This window comes from Lissotriton vulgaris, chromosome 6, assembly GCF_964263255.1.
Source record: "Lissotriton vulgaris chromosome 6, aLisVul1.2, whole genome shotgun sequence".
Classification (NCBI taxonomy): Eukaryota; Metazoa; Chordata; class Amphibia; order Caudata; family Salamandridae; genus Lissotriton; species Lissotriton vulgaris.
The window spans coordinates 29,967,152-29,985,885 of record NC_141694.1 but is presented as its reverse complement, the minus strand read 5'-3'; the positions used below and the strand labels follow the sequence as shown (position 1 = coordinate 29,985,885).

General features: G+C 47.2%; 1 protein-coding gene across 1 annotated transcript in view; it reads right to left on the bottom strand.

Moving 5' to 3' along the window:
- KIF6 (kinesin family member 6) overlaps nt 1-18,734 on the bottom strand; it is a 1,537,786-nt gene that overhangs the window by 1,247,921 nt on the left and 271,131 nt on the right. Inside the window, exon 5 of the mRNA XM_086925888.1 lies at nt 4,550-4,659. Within this exon, the coding sequence (XP_086782014.1) occupies nt 4,550-4,659 (110 nt within the window). The remainder of the gene's footprint in view (nt 1-4,549; nt 4,660-18,734) is intronic.

The following is an 18,734-nucleotide window of genomic DNA, read 5'->3' as shown; positions in this document are numbered from 1 at the left end:
TCCCGAAGAACTTTTCTGCCGCCTAGCGCCTCGTGAGCACTATCTTCTGGTTGCCTGCACTCCAAGGAGATGAGAAGCGTGGGCGCCACTCCCTCGGGTGGGACCCTGGGACTGTGATCCATCTAGTGCCTCGTGAGCGCTGCCTCCATCCCCTGCCCAGGAGAAGAAGGTGCGTGGGTCCTGCAGCGCTGTGCTGTCAAAACGCTATATTTCAATTCCCCTGCGTGTGTGCTGCATTGTGGTGCTGTCAGAGTGCATTATTCGCATCAACTGTGCTCTGTTTGCTGCCAAGGCGCTACAACTGTGCCCAGGAGAAGAGGAGCGGACGTCTGCAGCGTTAGGATTCTCAAGTGCTACGGGGGGATCCCGGCATGAGGGATTCCCCCTGCCTGCTTGGTTGACAGTGGGCAGCTGCAACGTATTGGGGGGCATTGAACTCCTCAGGAGAAGAGAGAGATGAGTGAGAGACACTCCTGCCCTGCCCCAGTGCTTTGCGCACTTTGCTTTTGTTGTTTTTGCAGCCAGCCCTGAATTTGCGGCACATAGGGCATTTGAGCCCCGGAGAGAGGCCAGTTGGCCTGGGGCCAGTTTCAGAGTGTTGTGCCCCCGATTGGGGCGAACTGTGTTTATGCTGGCGAGGCCTATTGTCCCATATGATTTCTTGCATAATATTTTTGCATAATGCATTTGTACCTAGGATGATACCTACTGCTTTTCCCTCCGTTTTGCAATGCTGATTTTGGGTTATTGGTAATTTGAGAGCCCCCGAGTAAGGGCTCCCCAGGCGCAGTAGCGCCAGAAGCGAATCTGCAACCTTGGGGCAGCTATTCCAGGTGTATTTACATAAAGTGTACTGTTAATGTTGTCTATGCCTAATGCATGTGGTTATATCGCTAATGGTTTCTTCCGCCCTAATGCTTACAGGACGTTTGGGAGTTACTAGGAATGCACCATTATGCTAATGTTCTGTCCTAACGTGCGCAATGATGAAATGCCTCATGTGTATGCCCCATCCTAATATGATTAGGCCCTATGTACCGCAGGAGGTGCCTTATGCCTCTGCTAATGCCTAAGTGATGTTGCCTAGCTCTTTTACCCTGATGAGACTGCTTCATGCCTCCTATGTTTATGCCCACAGGTTGATTCCTAATGCTTTTCACGCCTAATAGGTTATTCATACTGTTTGTATGCCTAATGCATTAATGCTTTTACCCTAATGCTACCTTGTGGGGGTCCTGCGTAAAGTGCCTAATCTAAGGTGATTTAATGCTCCCATGGTTTAGGCCCCAGCTGAGTATGATGTGCCTAATGATATGCAGAATATGCTCACCCGTTATGCCTAATGTATTCGTGTTTTCAGGTCCACTGTGACAGTAGGACTAGGGTGTTGATTCAGGCTTTATGCCTGACCACTGTGTGTTTTATGCCTAGTGCGAATGGTTTCTTTTCCCCTAGGGCTGCAATGCTGGTGTTCTGCATACTAAGCCTAACCTGAGGTTCCCATTCCAGGCTACGGCAATGATGATTTATGCCTGAAGTTATGCGTAATGTGTTTTCATGATTAATGACTTTATGCTACTGTTTTTCCCTAACGCCTATGAGGCTGGTTTCATGTTTAGGCCTACCTTGACACATGCCTAAGGTGATTGGCATGAAGTGATTTATGCCAAGTGCATGTCTCCTCTCCAGTAGGTACGGCCAGTGATTGGTTATGGACTTTCAGTTAGCCTTGAACTTGTGATGGTTCTGGCAGCGGCATGATTAGCGCTGCCCTGTATATAGTCCCCTATGAATTATTCCCCGGTGCCGGCTGGCACAGTTTTTCTGCACCTGTGATTCCCTTCTGATGTGTTTATTTTATAATACACATACTGTTTTTCACCTAACCTGCTGTGGAGTCTCTTTTTCTAGTGTGCCTTGTGTGTCGCCTGTGTGTGCTGCGCGGATGCTTTACACATTTCCTCTGGAGTTTGGCCCGCCCGCTCTGCACCACGCTACCCGTTTCTAACAGTCTCCTAGTCCCAAACTGAGATGCAATGACAGATACATGAATTAAAAGGTCAAGTGCTGCAGTGTCAGTTTCACTAAGGGGCGTTGTGCCTGAAGACCCCAGGACTAATAGTCCCACTTTTTGAAATGGAGGTGGACGGTCTATGCCATCACCGGTTCTCCAAGCGTTGAATGTTGAGGCAGCCCCCTGTTATCAGGCCTCTGTCTATCTGCTATTAATACACTGATCCTGCCCGCCATCTTAGAGAGAAGTCGCACGCATGTTGCAGCTCAATGTATAATGCAAACGGACTTCAAGCAAAAAATAAAATACAATACATGCTTACATGTTTTGTAGAAAAGTACTCAACATCAAAAATTATTGTAAATATTCTTGTGAGACTACATTGAGAAAAAGGCCTATGAGGCGGAGATTGGGGGGAACCAAGGCCCACATGCATCATTGTTTCATTTTGCACTTCCTAATTTGCGATTTTTAGGGAATCGCAAATTAGGAAATGCAAAATGGGATGCATGTACATTTTCGCAAAATATTTGAGAATCGGTAAAAATCGCAATTTTTACCGATTCTCAAATATTATGCGATTAGCAAAGTGCGAATTCGCAATTCCCATTCATTCCTATGGGCTAAAATGCCCATAGGAATGAATGGGAATTGCGAATTCGCAATTTGAAATCGCAATTCAGCAATGCATTTCAAGGGTGGAGAGGGGGGTCCAAATGACCCCCCCCTTCACCCATGAAATGTACTTTTGAGTATAAGTTACATACACACATGTCCTAAGGACTTTACAGTTTAAAAAATGCATGTTTGTGCTTTTTTAAACAATTTCGCAAATTACCACGAGGTTCAACTTCGTGGTAATTTGCACTTGCAATATCAAATTTCGCAATTTGAAATCAAATGATGCATAGCATTTTAGAAATCGCAAAATTGCGATTTCTGAAATGCTATCGCAATTTTAGAAATCGCAAAAAAGTTGCGATTTCTAAAAAAGCATGATGCATCTCAAAAAGCATTTTTGGAATCGCAAACGGCCGACTCCAAAAATGCTTGATGCATGTGGGCCAAAAATTCCATTTTCATTAGATGCTTTCTTAATTAGAAGCAGCTGCATGATTACAGAATGTGATCTGTACCAAGTATGGAACGTTCTGCAACTACATGTCTGAGAGGAAAACACATGTCATTTTCTTGAAGAATTGTTTAATAAACAGATTGATATAAAAAGCAGCATCCTGTTTATGACTGTGAACAGAGTGAATGAATTGTCACCGTCTCACACACTAGCAGTCCTTTCATCACTGATTGCACATCAGGGCCTCTTTAGGCGGTGTTGTGCACTTGTGTGCGACAGCAGGCCCAGCTGCCAGCACACATGGACGGTTCTTGACACAGAACTGGAACAAGACTGCAGGCGGAGGCGAATAAGGTGTGTGCACCGGTAACAACCCCCCCTTTAGCTCTGCTTGTGAGGCATCTCTATATGCACCCCTCCTGGCCCTCCATTTGGCATCTGCTCCCCAATAGGTGATGAAAAATCATAGGCCTACATCTGTCTTCTGGTAAGTGACCTGTACAGATCTTTGACCTGCCCTCAACAGTTGTAATTGCCTGTGTCTAGCATGTCTGCCTCTGCTCCACTCTACTTTACTAATGGAATTTATGTATTTATAGAATATACTCTTCTATCTTGGAAGGATAGTATGACCCGAAGCGAAGTGGATGCTAACACCCAACCATCCTCAGTCACTGCCCTCACCACTCCAGGTCTTCAATAAGCCTGGGCGGTGAACTACTCTCTGTTCGCAGAGTTTTTTTAAGTCTGCGCTCCGTGGAGTTCGCTGGAGCGGAGCTTTTTCCTCGTTCGTACTTGCAAATGGTAAATTGGCGAGCGCGGAAAATCCACCGCTAGACCAAGTCCCAGCGAGATTTCTCAAAGCAGGCGATCTCGGATGGGCGCTACCGCTCGAGTTGAGAAACCTTTCATTCGCATTGAGGAATCGGACACTCGAGCAGAACTTCTACTCGAGTGGCAGAAAGAAGGAGCGCCCTCTTGCACTATGTGGGTAGATTTTACAGCACAGGACTAACACCTGGCACTAAAAATCAGTGCTAAGGGCGTGAGGTAACCCACTCAGCTGCTCGTGGAACTCTGAGTAAACATGGTGGAGTTTTCTTTTGTCACTTCGCAGAGTTCCACGTAGCGGATCTCCGCGAACTCTGTCCAGGGTTAGTCTTCAGCCAGAGTTCAGTCTGCAATGTTCACATGTAGGGATTAACCAGTCAGAAGGGGATGGGTACCTCAACAACCAAAAACTGTGAGCAGGGCGCGGCCCTCACATATCTAACATGAAGGAGTTCCTTGACTACTCACAATAGGTCTTCCAGCCTCCAGCCTTGTGCCGGGGGTTCAGAGAGGAGCCATCACCTCAATAACCCCAACCTATGACTTGGAAAGGGGTGAGTTTTCCTAAACCCCCTGAGCAGGGCGCGGCCCTCACATATCCAGCATGCAGGCCTTGCTTGGCTACTCACGGTAGATCTTCCAGCCGGGAGGCCTCGTGCCTGGGGTCAAGCAAGTCGTAGCCACACTCGTTGTAGATTTCCAAGTAGGAGAAGTAGGTGGTGTAGACTTTGCTGCTGTCCTAGAGAGGAGAGAAAGGTAGACACAGACAAGGTTAGACAAAGAAGCTGGGAGCAGGAGCAGGGCAGGCATGGCACTTCTGACAACACATCTTCTGCAACATTCCTGACCTCAAAGTGAGAGCACCCATTCTATTGCCTTGGTCCGACCACCTGCTTATCCCCTTTAGCTGGTGGATCTCGACCACTCCACCTCCCAACCAAGCTCCGGGTAGACTCTCTCGTCCCTGGGCCAAACTACATATTGGCAAATGGAAGCAGGTCCTGGAGCGTTCTAGGCCTAATTATGAAACCAACCCCGCAACAGCGGATGCCGAGTTTTCCTCCTGGATTGAAAACTCCCTTGACACTGTCCTCCCCCAAAAAACGTATCTGAAACCCCGGAAAAAACCTACCTCTCCATGGTTCACACACGAGGTCCGCCTCCTAAAAAAACTCTGTAAGAGGTCTGAAAGAGTGTGGAGGAAAGACTTTGACCCTAACAGCAAGAGGGATTATAAACTGGCTATCCTCAATTATAAAAAAGCTCAAATAATTGCGCAAACAGCCTTCCTCAATGAAAGAAATAGTACTGCATCCTGCTCGTCCAGAGAAACCTTTCAAATTGTAAAAAAACTCCTAAAAACCCCGGAGCATATATGCACGAATGATCTCTCGGACAATCATTGCAACGAGTTAGCCACCTATTTTGATCAAAAAATCCAAAACATCCTCCACCAACTCCCCCCTCTCACCCCTGTGGACCCTCCACACCCCTGCCTGATGCAGGCCCAGAACCTGAATACAGGACTAGACACGTTCACCCCCATCAGTGAGGACATTCTATCTCCCATCCTCCAATCACTTAAGAGTGGCTCTCCGCGTGACCCAGCCCCAGTCAAGAACTTAAAACAGGGAGCTCCCATCATCCTTGCTTCGATGGTGAACTTGATCAATGCCTCACTAGCAGACGGAACGGTACCCCCCAGCTGGAAGAAGGCGGTGGTCAGGGCCTTACTCAAAAAACCTAACTTGGACCCCCGAAACCTGGCTAACTTCAGGCCGATCTCTCTCCTCCCATGCATCAGCAAGATGGCTGAAAAATGTATTAACGGCCAGCTCTCCAATTACCTGGAATCCAATGAACTGCTCAAACCTTCAGAGACAGGTTTTCGCCCGGGACAGGGTACTGAAACAGCGATGGTGGCGGTTGTTTAAGAGGCCAGGAAGATGATCGATGCAGGAGGATCAGTGGCAGTGATCCTCCTGGATCTTAGTGCGGCCTTCGACACCGTCAACCACCATATCCTGGCTCAGCGGCTCAGAGACCTTGGTATTACAGGGTCTGCCCTGTCTTGGTTAATATCTTTTCTTCACTGTCGCTCTTTCCAGGTGGCGGACGGTGACTACATCTCCAAAGAGACCCCTATACGTTGCAGAGTGCCGCAGGGCTCTTCATTGAGCCCGACGCTCTTTAACGTATACATGTCTCCTCTTGAACAAATTGTCACCCCCCACGGAATTAAACTTCTGACATATGCGGATGACACCCAGCTGGTTGTCTCTCTTAGTCAGCAGGAAAATCCTACCATCGATTTGTACTCCTGTCTGGGGGATATAGTCAGCTGGATGGATAGGTCCCATTTGAAACTCAACAGCGATAAAACGAAGATACTAGTGATGGGCAATCAGTCTCACTTCCGTCCGGAATCCTTGTGGCCCCCGTGTATGGGCCTGCCTCCAACCCCCAAATCAGACATCAAAAGCCTTGGGATTTGGCTTGATCAAAACCTCACCTTGAACACCCAAGCAAGGAAAACGGCAGGAGTCTGGTATGGCCTCTTGGGCACCGCCCATAAGATTCTCCCGCTGCTCCCCTTCCAGTCAAGAAAGCTCCTTATACAGGGCCTCATTCTGTCCAGACTGGACTACGGAAATGCCCTGTATCTTGACGCACTGAAGAAAGTGACAACAAAGCTCCAGGTAGTTCAAAATGCTGCTGCTCGGATTCTTACTGACACCAAGAATCGTTGCACGGCCAAACCGGCCATCAGAGCACCGCACTGGTTGCCCGTCCTGCAAAGAGTGCAGTTTAAGGCCCTCTGCCTAACCCACAAAATTCTCCACGGAAAAGCCCCCTCTATCCTCAAAAACCTCATCGTTCCCTATACTACCTCCAGAACCCTCCGATCCTCCAATACCCACCTAACCTTGCCACCCAGGATCAAGAGGTCGCGCTCCAGAGGCCGGCGTTTTTTTCTTACAACGCTTCTAAACTGTGGAACGCTCTCCCTCTTGACCTCCGTGCCCAACCCAATCTCTTGCCTTTCCGGAAACTTCTAAAGACCTGGTTGTTCCCGTAACTTCCCTCCCCTGTTCTCGCCTGATCTTCTGTCAGCGCTGGGACGCTTGTGGGCAGCCATGCGCTTTAGAAATCTTTTAACATTTAACATTTAACATTCCCGCCTTCACTAGCTCATCTCTGTTCGTGGTTGCATTTCCGGGGGTGGGTTAAGTGCCGCACTTCAAACACCCCTCATTCAAGAGTGGCATTTTCGGTCTTCAGAAATTGTTGACGTCTTCTCACTGTTATTTTGTATTGTTAGCTCCAGGTCTGTGTATCGCTTGCACGCATAGAACTAGTCTGACCTTTGAGTTTTTAAAGCGCCCTGATAGCTACGGAGGAGCTGAGTGTAAGGCTCTGAAGCTGCAGGGTAAGTCTGTCTGGGAGCTGCTGGGTAAGGGCCCACTCTCATCAGCCAATCCCCTGCATCCTTCGGGTTTGTTCATATCCTTTTAATGCACCAATAATACCCTATACACTGCACACAGCGCACCACCTGTTCACCCTTTTTAGGTCTCGGCTAGCATAGGCTGCGCTTGTGCAGTCTAGCTGGCGATATTTTGTTCTAGTAGCGAGGCTTGAACCCGCCCCTCTTCTCCATTGGCTGGCTTCCTAAACAGCGGCCAGCCATTGGAGAAAAGGTTTGTCTTTCCATCTGTCTTTTTCGGATTGAGGGGTGTGTTTTTTCGTTTCTTTCTCTCCTCTTCCCATTGGCTGTAATGTAAACAACAACAAGTCAAAACACTCCTGTTGTTTACATTCCAGCCAATGGTAAGAGGAGAGAAAGAAAAACACGCCCCCCAGTCTGAAAATGATGGGGTGTTTCTCAGATCCATTCCTGCTTGACCTCGGTGAAACATGGTGGTGTTCATGGTGTGGTCCGAGGTTCACGTGTGAAAACAGACTATTGCAGGGTTATGCTATGACATGCGTTTTTTAATCGTCTATGCTTCAATAGTCATCGGGTTGAGGTCAATATGATGTTACTTTTATTAATCTTGCCACTTAGTAATCGCCTCTAAGAATTCATAAAGCTCAAGAGCTCTGTCCGACCACTTTATATGCTGTTGGGACTCTAGGTACAGGAGGGGGTCAGTAAAGGACGCAAGCCTCGCTCTTCCCAGGATCTTCAGAGGTTTCATACACTTAAAATGGAGGTCACCGTGCCGTTCACATTCTAGTGTCCACGATGCACGTAGTTTCGACCGGCTGGCTTTAAAGACAGAGCATGTGACGAGCGAGACACGATCCCTCTTTCTTGTCAGGGTTCTTCCGCATAGGAGGAACTCTGCCTGTGGGTCACGTGATGGTAGTAGTGAATGACAGGGCGCGGCTGGCGGAGTGACACCGCTGCCGTCTGAGGTCCTGGAAGCAGCTGGGCTCTCTAGGCCTCCTAAAACACAACAACAAACGGCAGTGATCGCCGCGCGCCTCTGTCTTCACGAGCAGTCGACCCCACCTCTGACAGCGAGAGATGGTGGCTCACGGCCCCGGCTCTGTGAGACCGCGGGTGCGCGGGGCTGCTTCTGTCCCCCCCCCCCCTTCCGTGTGTGAGGCGGACGCACAAAGAGACTTTGCCTGGCTGCGTGCGGAGGTCACAGGGCGGGCCTCGAAGGAAGAGGTAGGCAAGGGGTCAAAGGGCTGGGTCTGAGACAGGCTTTCCTACTGCCTGGAATGTGTGTGTTTGTCGGAGGGGGCAGTGCCCGTGGATGGCATTCTACATGATTCTCTTTGTGGAAACAGTTTATTGTATGTCAGTGCTGTCCCCTAGTATTCCTAGCATTTGAGGATTTTACCCTCAGAGTCAAATCACTTAATCTCCCCGTGCCTACCAAAAATGAATGTCATTGTGTAATATAACTAACAGGTGCTCATGTAAAGCACTCCAATACCCTCGGCCGAGTAAGCGCTATATAAACAAAACTGCAAAAAAGAGGGACTCTCCTCTCCCTGTGACCCCTTTACTTCCGTGTGTCTCCCGAGTGTATGTGCTTGTCTCTTTTCTTGATTGTATGTATTTCCTTGAGTATGTCTTTCGAGGGACTCCGGTGTTCACCCTCCTTTAAGTGTCTAGGATTAAGTCTGCTTCTTTTGGGAATGTCCTTCAACTTGCTATAGCTTGAGTTGCAACAGTCTTGTTCCCCCTCAGTGCACGTGAGTGGATGCCACCAATCCAACTCTTTCATGTGTATACAGTCCTTCACTGGTGCCCGCTCATAGTTCACTACCGCATTCTTTAGCACTTTTACTGTGCATAGTTTACATTTTAGCCGAACTTTCAATTTCTACCTCCGCCGCATACACAGTGTCTTTTATCTTGGCACAGGTGGCATTCTCTCCCCGCCCTCCCGAATCTCGCATATTATTTCATAGAAACAGTTCTTGCCCCTGTTCCCTGGTTGTGCTCGTTTTCTTGCCTCTGTTACCTGATTGTGCTAGTTTTTTCTTGCCTCTGTTCCCTGATTTTGCTCGTTTTTCTTGCCTCTGTTCCCTGATTGTGCTCGTTTTTCTTGCCTCTGTTCCCTGGTTGTGTTGGTTTTTCTTGCCTCTGTTCCCTGATTGTGCTCGCTTTTCTTGCCTTCTCCCCCTCATTGTGCTCATTTTTCTTGCCTCTGCCCCCCTGATTGTGCTAGTTTTTCTTGCCTCTGCCCTCCTGATTGTGCTCGTTTTTCTTGCCTCTGCCCCCCTGATTGTGCTCATTTTTCTTGCCTCTGCCCCCTGATTGTGCTAGTTTTTTCTTGCCTCTGTTCCCTGATTGTGACCTGGAACACCCTCCCTAACCACCTACGGCAGACCCAAGACCTACTCGCCTTCGAGCAGTAGCAGCAGCCCCTTCCCTCAGCGCCTTGAGACTCTCACAGGTGAGTAGCACGCTCTACAAGTACTCTGATTGATTGATTGATTGAGGCTCTCCAGACCCCTGCAGGCACTGCTGGCCGCCGGCACTGCTCCTACTACAGCCAGACACCCTGCCACTGGCTTTACTCCACCCCCACCAAGTGGACCTGCCTATTTACTAGAGAGTTCCGCGGGCTAGGCCGACCCGTTCTCACACACACACACCGCCTTGCCATTTAGTGCTAAAAGCAGTGTGCCTCTGCTGTGGCGTTTGCAGACCCCCGTTGTGGAGAGCGGTGGGTAGTGTATGAATGTATTACAGACGCAGGCTTATTTTGGGTGGAAAAGTAATCCCCAGTATTTTTTCCCCATGTGTATATTCACTCCGTCTTGACAGCGAGCTGCACCTGATGCCGCGTGTTTTTCTTACCTGTGTCTGCCCCCCTAGCCTTGTCTCGCTGCACCAGCCCTGTTGGCCTTCTTCTGCACTCCTAATGTTAGTCTGCACCCCCAGTTTATTTAGGCTGATTGTTTTCACCACCACCCCTCTCAATTCTCTCTCCCCACCTCAATGTCCCCCTTTTGTGCGAGGCAGCCCTTCTCGGGGGATTGTGACCTGGCGAGCCTAGTTTCAAGCATGGCATGTGTAACTGAAAATTTCACAATTTAAGTGTCGATATATTGATTAATTCAATGGTTGGTGTAATACATGTTTTGCGCAACTCTTAAAAATGGTAAACATTTGGTATCTAATCCCTTTATTGATTCTTAACAGTCAGTCAGTAATATCTTTATTTCGGTCAATTTGAGCTTAAAAGTACAACTAAAATTACATACAATTTATTTACTTTTAAAATCGATTGCAAAAATGGAGCAAGGTGGATACATAAAATAAACATGGTTGGGTAAAACATACACAGATATGGCCTATCACAAATATGTAGTATAATCTATTCGAGTAGTTCTGCATGTGAAAGAATATAATCATGTAAAACAGTTGATTGGTCTTAGCTGGAGACAGTTCTGACAATTTAAAGTGCATGTACGTCAATGCGAGATATAAAACAAATAACAAAACTAGGTATAGAAGATCAGCACTTCAATTACTTTAGAGCTAGCGTGTGTGTGGTTCTGTGTGTGTGTGTGTGTGTGTGTGGCTCTGTGTGTGTGTGTGTGGCTCTGTGTGTGTGCTTGTGGCTCTGTGTGTGTGCTTGTGGCTCTGTGTGTGTGTGTGTGTGTGTGTGTGTGGCTCTGTGTGGCTCTGTGTGTGGCTCTGTGTGTGTGAATGGCTCTGTGTGTGGGGTTCTGTGTGTCTGTGTGTGTGTGTGTGGCTGTGTGGTTGTGTGTGTGTGTGTGGCTGGCTATGTGTATGTGGGTGCAAATGCAATAGGTCTCGCATTTGCGAGAGATTAAGCTATTACTCTCTACTACTCTCTAATGCTTACCTATTGCCATTGTAAATAACAATACCATATATTTATCGGTTTTAAAAAAACATACAATAAATGAAAAAAATGACATTTGCAATGCCAATAGCTCTAACTTTAACAAAGACGAAACCATTGCGGTGTAAATGCTTGTTATGTAGTGAAAACAATAAGACATTACACTTAAGAGACACTAAACCGCTCCCACATCATTAAACTGCACAAAGGCCGAAGGCCCCCTTTAATCCTGAACTGCCCGACCTCCGAAGTCGGAGGGCTTAAACATTTTTGATCTGAGCCCCCTCAAAGCAGAATGTTTTGAAGACTGGGAAGAGGGGAGGGGCTTGGAAGTAGCGATGGGGACAGGGGCACCTGGCTACATGAGATCATTTCGAGGATACATTTTCCATAGCTTATAATCCACATCAAATGTGACACTTATAAAAGAGAACATTTAAAAGACAAAAACAGAAATTGACCAAAAATCTCTGGCCCTCATAATTTGGGTGTTGTGCCCCAAAGCTGCACTACAGCCGGCTATCTCCTCTGCCTCTTTCACCCCTTGCCCACTATGCCAGATCATCATGCCAATGTGGAGTCTGCCTCTGTCAAATTTTTGGGGAGTTTTATGCAGTGCAAACGCTGTGGTTCCGTGGTCCCGAATTGGGTTCGATAGTTCCGAACCCGATTTATAAAGATCGTCGGAAATGGGCTATTTTGGTCTTAATAGACCGCAAATGGCGAGTGTAGCGTGTGAGTATTTTCGTATGAATCGATATAGGAGAACACTCTGTATTCGAGGATTTAGTCGGAACCCTTGGGTTCCATTTTGAATGTGGCAGCCATTTTGTGTGGTTGCCCTAACATAGGCTCGATGACTGCGGCCGAACGAATCCTTGAGACACGTATGCCTTAGCTGACTTCTGGTTGACCTGGCCGAACTGACTCCTCGCCTGGGGCGAATCCCGCTGAGCCAGTTCCTTAATTCCACAGCTGGCCTGATAAAGATCAAAGGGCAGGACGTGCCCGTGTTTATGGTATACCGTTCCCACTCCTCTATCTCCTTTCCATCTGTTTCTGCCTTTCCTTTACGACTTGATCATCGATCTGGGTTGAAGGGTTTATGATGGGTTTGTCCGGCCTGATCGAACAGGAAACCAAGCATGTGTGCGATCGTTTATGGTGGGCTGGACAACGGAAAATAGGATTGTCTTTGGCTGTCGTCATTTGCTACTTTTGAAATACTACATGGTCATTGGTCAGTTTGTATGCACCAAATGTAAATTGTAATGCTGCCTGAGGCACGATTTTCGGCATAAAAGACCGAGCTCCGTTTATCTAAGTGTGCAGTCTCTGACGAACTACCCGTGTGTACTTCGTAGATCTCTGTCCCTGGTTGCAACCAATAAACTTTGGTCTTTGACGTCATCAAGAAGTATCCTGTGTCTCTGTTTGCCAAGACAGGGGAATCCGGGGTCTTTGGGTGTTGCCCTGACACAGCTGGGTTACCGGATTAGTACCGGTTCTGAAAAACCCAGTACCTCAATTGGCGCCCAACGTGGGGCGACTATTCTGGAGGAAGGCCAGCCACTTCATCGACCCCTGTATGTCGTCGTGGTCCGAAAGTCTTTGCTGCGAGGTTTCCCGCTTTCCGACGGCTACGAAGGACTGCTGCCCTGACTGTCGCCCTGTTTTGGAGCCTTAGACGTTTGTAGAGCGAGACGATTGACGGGTCTTCTGGTGACGCCATCGACAATTCAGTTAAGTATAAACGGAGCGTCTCCTAGTCCTTAGTTTGTTTTGTATCCTTGAGTGGATAGCTTTGATTTGGTACCTGCAGGCCCCAAAGCCAAGGGATTTGTGTATTCACGGAACAGTCGTTTTTAGACTTCCCTTGTTGTTTGAAGCTGAACTAGTGAGCAAGATGCCTGGTTTTAGCAGTCTTAGAAAATTGTTTAGTTGTGGTACTTTGAGGGATTCCCGGTTAGAGGATTCGTGTCCGGTTCCTCCGATTGGAACTCCTACCTACGACCTATATGTGAAGCATGGCGTGGGTCCTATTAGCTATAATGAGATTTGGGTTAAATATACGAAGAATGACGGTGTCCTACAGTGGCCCCGTTATGGTAGTTTTGAGACAGAAGTCTTGGATAACCTTGAAGTGAAGTTGTTCAAGAAGAAAGCCCGGCCGGCGATGTTTGACTCTTTCCGCATATGGCGTAAAGAAGCCAAACAGAAAGAAATAAAATTAGCGAAAAAGAATAAGAAGGGTATGTCTATGGTGCAAGCTGCCATTGCATACAGAGATAATGAAGAAGAGCAGGAAAGCGAACAGATGCTTAGAGTGAGGAAGTTAGCAGTAGACAGATGCTATCCAGTACTACCGCCTAAAGAACAGAAAGATGAGAAGGATCTTGCGAAAGATCCCTTAATGTCGCATCTGTTAAATTCACCGCCACCTTATGTGCAGAATGCTACGGCACCACCGCCACCAGCTGTGGCTGTGCAGTTGCCGGTTGCTTTGCCTCCTGTGATTCCTCCACAGCCAGCTCCTTTGTTGGCTACTGCCCCTTTGGCGCAGTCTCCTCAGGGGCCGCCAACTTTGTCTCTTCCTGCTACTACTGTCTCTATGCCTGTTACGACTATGAACTCTTCTACTACTGTTTCGTCTTCTCTTGTTTTTCCGACTACTCCTTCTCCTAGACAGCGTATGACCGCTGCTTTTTCTGGTTTCTTGACTCCTTGGTTAGGACAATTGGGTATGTCTCCTGTGAATGAGCGTAGACAGCTACGTAGCCAATTGCCTGATACAGATGAGCGAGTGGTTTTGGATCATATGACACGTAGATGGGTGACGTATAAGTCCCAGTACGATTTAGAGGGTATTATGGATGTTTTCCGACAATGGGAAGCACCGAAGCAGCGTTATGTTTTTGAGCTTATGTGTGCGTTCCTCCATGAACAATGGACGGACGAAGTGGGTAAAGCTCCTGAAGAGCTGTTCCGAATTTGCAAAGGGTACGATTGTGAGTCTACACGACATCGAGAAAGCGGTGTCGACGTTATTGTCGCTCCGAAGCGATGTCCCTACTGAACGGCTGTTTGAGCCAGATTCGTCAGTTAGGAGACATGCGCGTCAATATCCGATGCAAGAGGTTCCTCCGATATGGAGACCTGCTGATGCAAATGCTCATCCACCTGTTGTTGCGCACTTTCAGCGAGTGTGGGTTCATATTCCATGGAAGCGTGCAGAAGTTCTAGTGCTTAAGCAGACTTTACCAGATCCGAGAAAGAATCCTGCGGGATATTATAAAGAGCTTACGCAGACTGTGAGTTTGTGTGTTATGAATTTGGCGGACATAAACATGCTGTTTGGGAATGTTGTTCCACAGCCCATCTGGAATGTCATTCGATATACAGATCATAATAATGAATTGGGTGATTCGTGGGTGAATCTTGTTGCGGCAGATGGTAGACAAGTTGGAGGTGCTAAGCCTGAAAATCTTATTACTGAACTTCCTGGTAGAATTATTACTTTCATGAAGACTCTGATGCCTGAAGTACGTGTTAATTGGGACAAGTTGTCTGCATGTAAGCAGAAGAAAGATGAGTCTGTTTCAGGCTTTTTCTCGCGTTTTGAAGAAACCTTCGTCGACCACAGTGGTCAGGATATGGCTACAGAGGGTGGCCAGAGATTATTCGTTGATAAATTCGTGCACAATCTTCTTCCTGAGTTGTGTACCAAGTTGAAGGATTCCGAGAGTGCTTGGCCTGTTTCTACTTCGGCGCAGATTCTTGCTACGGCTCAGTATTACGAGAATAGGTGTAAGGATGAGTTAGAGAAAGCGGATAAGAAGACTAAGGAATTAAAGACTAAAGTTCTTCTACAACAAGCTTATCCACTCTGTGTTAATAATCAGCGTGATTATCAGCAGTCACCACAGTATTCGAGGAACTCACAAAGAGACGAGCCTCCTCAACAGCGTTTTCTGTATGGCCCTAATCAGTGTGCGTATTGTAGAGAAGAGGGTCATTACAAAAACAGTTGTCCGGTTCTGTTGCAACGTGCAAATAATGCTCCTGGTGTTAGAGGTAGAGGTGCTCAACAAGCGCCTAGAGGTAGAGGTCGCGGACAGAATGTGCGTCCTTTGCCTCCGCAAAATTCAATGAACAGTTTTGACCAACAGCAGAATTCTTCTGGTAGGACAGCACAATACTATGTGGATGATTACTATGTTGAAGGCGACGAAGAGCAAGGTAATAATTGTTAGGACAGCCATGGACAAAGAGAGGGAGTTGTTTCAGTTCCGGTAGATCAGAGTGGACCCTACGTGGAAGTGATTGCATCAGGTGTGTCCGAGCCTTTTCTGCTAGACACTGGTGCTACGAAGAGTTCTATTATGCATTCCAAACTCCCTGGCGCACCTTTGTCTGGCTTTAATAATGTTTCTATAGGTTTTTCTGGCACCCCCGTTACGAATCCGATTTCCGTTCCATTGCCTCTTTCTGTTGGTCCTCGTAAGTTTGAAGCACCCCTTCTTTTGACTACAGGTTGTAATGAGAACTTGTTAGGTTTGGATTTGTTGAAAAGATTGTATGCGACTTTGTACTGTTCTCCGTCAGGAGTACATCTTACTTTGGGTGAGAATGTGATCTCTCCAATATATATCTCGAAAGATTGTCTCCCACCTGAATGGTCTTCACTACCAGATTCATTGTGGGCTACGGGTCCAAATGATATGGGCCTGTTAGACATTCCCCCATATGTTGTGACATTGAAGGCGAATGCTCAGTTACCGCGCATTTGACAATATCGTATTTCCAATGATGGTGAACGAGCGCTTTTGGCGATCATTTATGATCTGATTGACAAGGGTGTTATCGAAGAGACACGAGGTAATGTGTGTAATAGTCCTGTTTTGCCTGTCTTGAAGAGAACTGATTCTTCACAACCTCCTGTGTATAGGTTCGTTATTGATCTCCGTGAAGTGAACAAGACCGTTGTTCCACAATTTCCTGTTGTACCTGATATCACTGCATTACTGACGTTGATTCCAGCTTCTGCTACCTGGTTTTCGGTGATCGATTTGAAGAATGCTTTCTTCAGCATTCCGATTGCCATAGAGAGTAGAGATATCTTTGGATTCTCTTTAGGAGGACGAAGCTTCCGCTTTAGTGCAAACGCAGCGTAAGGGGATTGGTGAACTTTGAATGAGCACCAGTTACTCTGCACGAGGTCAGATTCATTTTTTTAGGTACATGGAGAATAAGTGAGTTGCCCAGAATCACAGAATGTTGAACCAATGCAAGGAACAGAACCTGGTTACCCGGGTCCTAAGTCGGCAGCTCTCGCCGTTAGGCCACATTTCCTCCTTTTAAGGAAAAAAGAGACAAGCTTGTTGCTCCCTTTTTAGGGGGTAGGTGCCCTCTGCTCCAATGTTACCAAGGGAAATGAGCCCACATCTTTTTTTAAAGAAAGAGTCATACTGGGAATATGAAAGGACACAGAATGCTACTATCCTAGGTGACCTCAGACAGGTGTACACCGAACATCAGACGTATGCCACTGATGAACTAAAGTATATCACTAAACCCCCTCTGGCCAAGCAGTTTGGGGAGGGTGGGAGGCCAGGTAGGGTACTCGCATCGAAAATCTGTGAAGGGAAGAGACCACAAATTATAACGCAAATCCGAGACACTGATGGCACACTACTGACACACCCGGAGGACATACTCCGCTGTGTTGTAGACAATTATAGACCATTGTACAAATCCAAGCAAACACCACCCCCAGAAGAAACATTTGGATACCTTCGCGATGTTGCCATTGCCTGGCTCTCAGATCATCAGCGAGAATATTTAGCTATGCCCATAACAGTAGAGGAGGTGACGGACATCATTCGATCACTCCCCAATGGAAAAGCACCTGGCCCGAATGGATATACATGTGAATTTTATAAAACATACGTAGACATTTTGGCTCCGCATCTAGTCGCCATGTATGGTGATTCCTTTGACCAGGCCACGTTACCCCCGTCGCTGCGAGAAGCTGTGCTGATAACGCTCCTGAAGCCCAATAAGGATCCAGATCTATATGAATCCTACCGGCCCTTATCACTACTGAATGTAGACTCGAAAATACTAGCCAAAATTCTAGCGGTAAGACTACAACCCCTAATGACTAACCTAATATTGCCGGACCAGGCGGGGTTCATACCCACAAGGGCAACCTCACACAACACCAGAACATTATTCATGGTTTCTCATTATTTAACACCTAACACTAAGGCGGTGGCGGTCATGCTCGACGCCGCCAAGGCTTTCGATTTGATCGAATGGTCGTATTTGCTAACGATACTCCAGCGTATGGGTTTTCCCTCTAGGTTCATAACCTGGATAACGCTCCTTTACACCAACCCAGTAGCCAGAGTATGCGTAAATGGGTACATCTCAAACTCCTTCCACATCGGACGGGGCACAAGGCAAGCATGCCCACTTTCACCCCTGCTATTTGGTCTAGCGCTAGAACCGCTTGCGAGCATCATTAGACAGACACATAATCATTCAGCACTGCACTTTCCAGGTCGGCCATTGCATATATCCATGTACGCTGATGACATGCTTTTATATATTAGAGACCCCGACCATAATATGAATCCGTTACTACGCGAATACATAACATTCGGAAGACACTCTGGCTTACAGATTAATTGGGATAAATCATCCATAATCCCACTCACTGACACCCCATCACAACACAACATAGATTTCCTGCTAGATTGGCAAACTGAATCGATCAGATATTTGGGGATATGGTACAGTAGATACCCTAAGGAGATTATCCGTACTAATTATGGTAGGGTACTGGACAGGATCGCAGAGAAAATCGACAGGTGGATACAACTGCCACTATCATTGGCAGATAGCATTGCTATAGTGAAGATGAATATCCTGCCCAAACTCTTGTATTTATTTAACAATATACCGATCACACCCCCGAAGGCAGTGTTCTAAAACATAATCACGTTGGTTCTGAAACTCATATGGGCGGGTAAACAAGCATGCATAGACTTGCGAACATTGACCCTACGAAAAGGGTGGCTTTTGTGTCCCGAATTTCTATTTATATTATCTCTGTGCCCAAGCACAATATGCTACGTACTGGTACCACACAATTCCTTATTTAACGCATACTGCGGTTGAGGAGGGGGACGCCTTTCCAATACCACTAACAGCGATAATTACACATAAACGCTCACCACTACACTCGGCAGATATCAACACGATTGACACAACTACGACCGCTTGGAGGTCACTGGGCCGATTGACGCACAAAACGCCACTTTATGCACCAGCATTGCCATTGCACCATCATCCCCAGATCTCAGTTACTACTGAACAAGTGAACAAGTAGGTATGGATCTCCTGAAACAGGCAGGCATAGACACGTTTGGGGACCTATACTGTGAAGGCACCTTCAGGCACATAA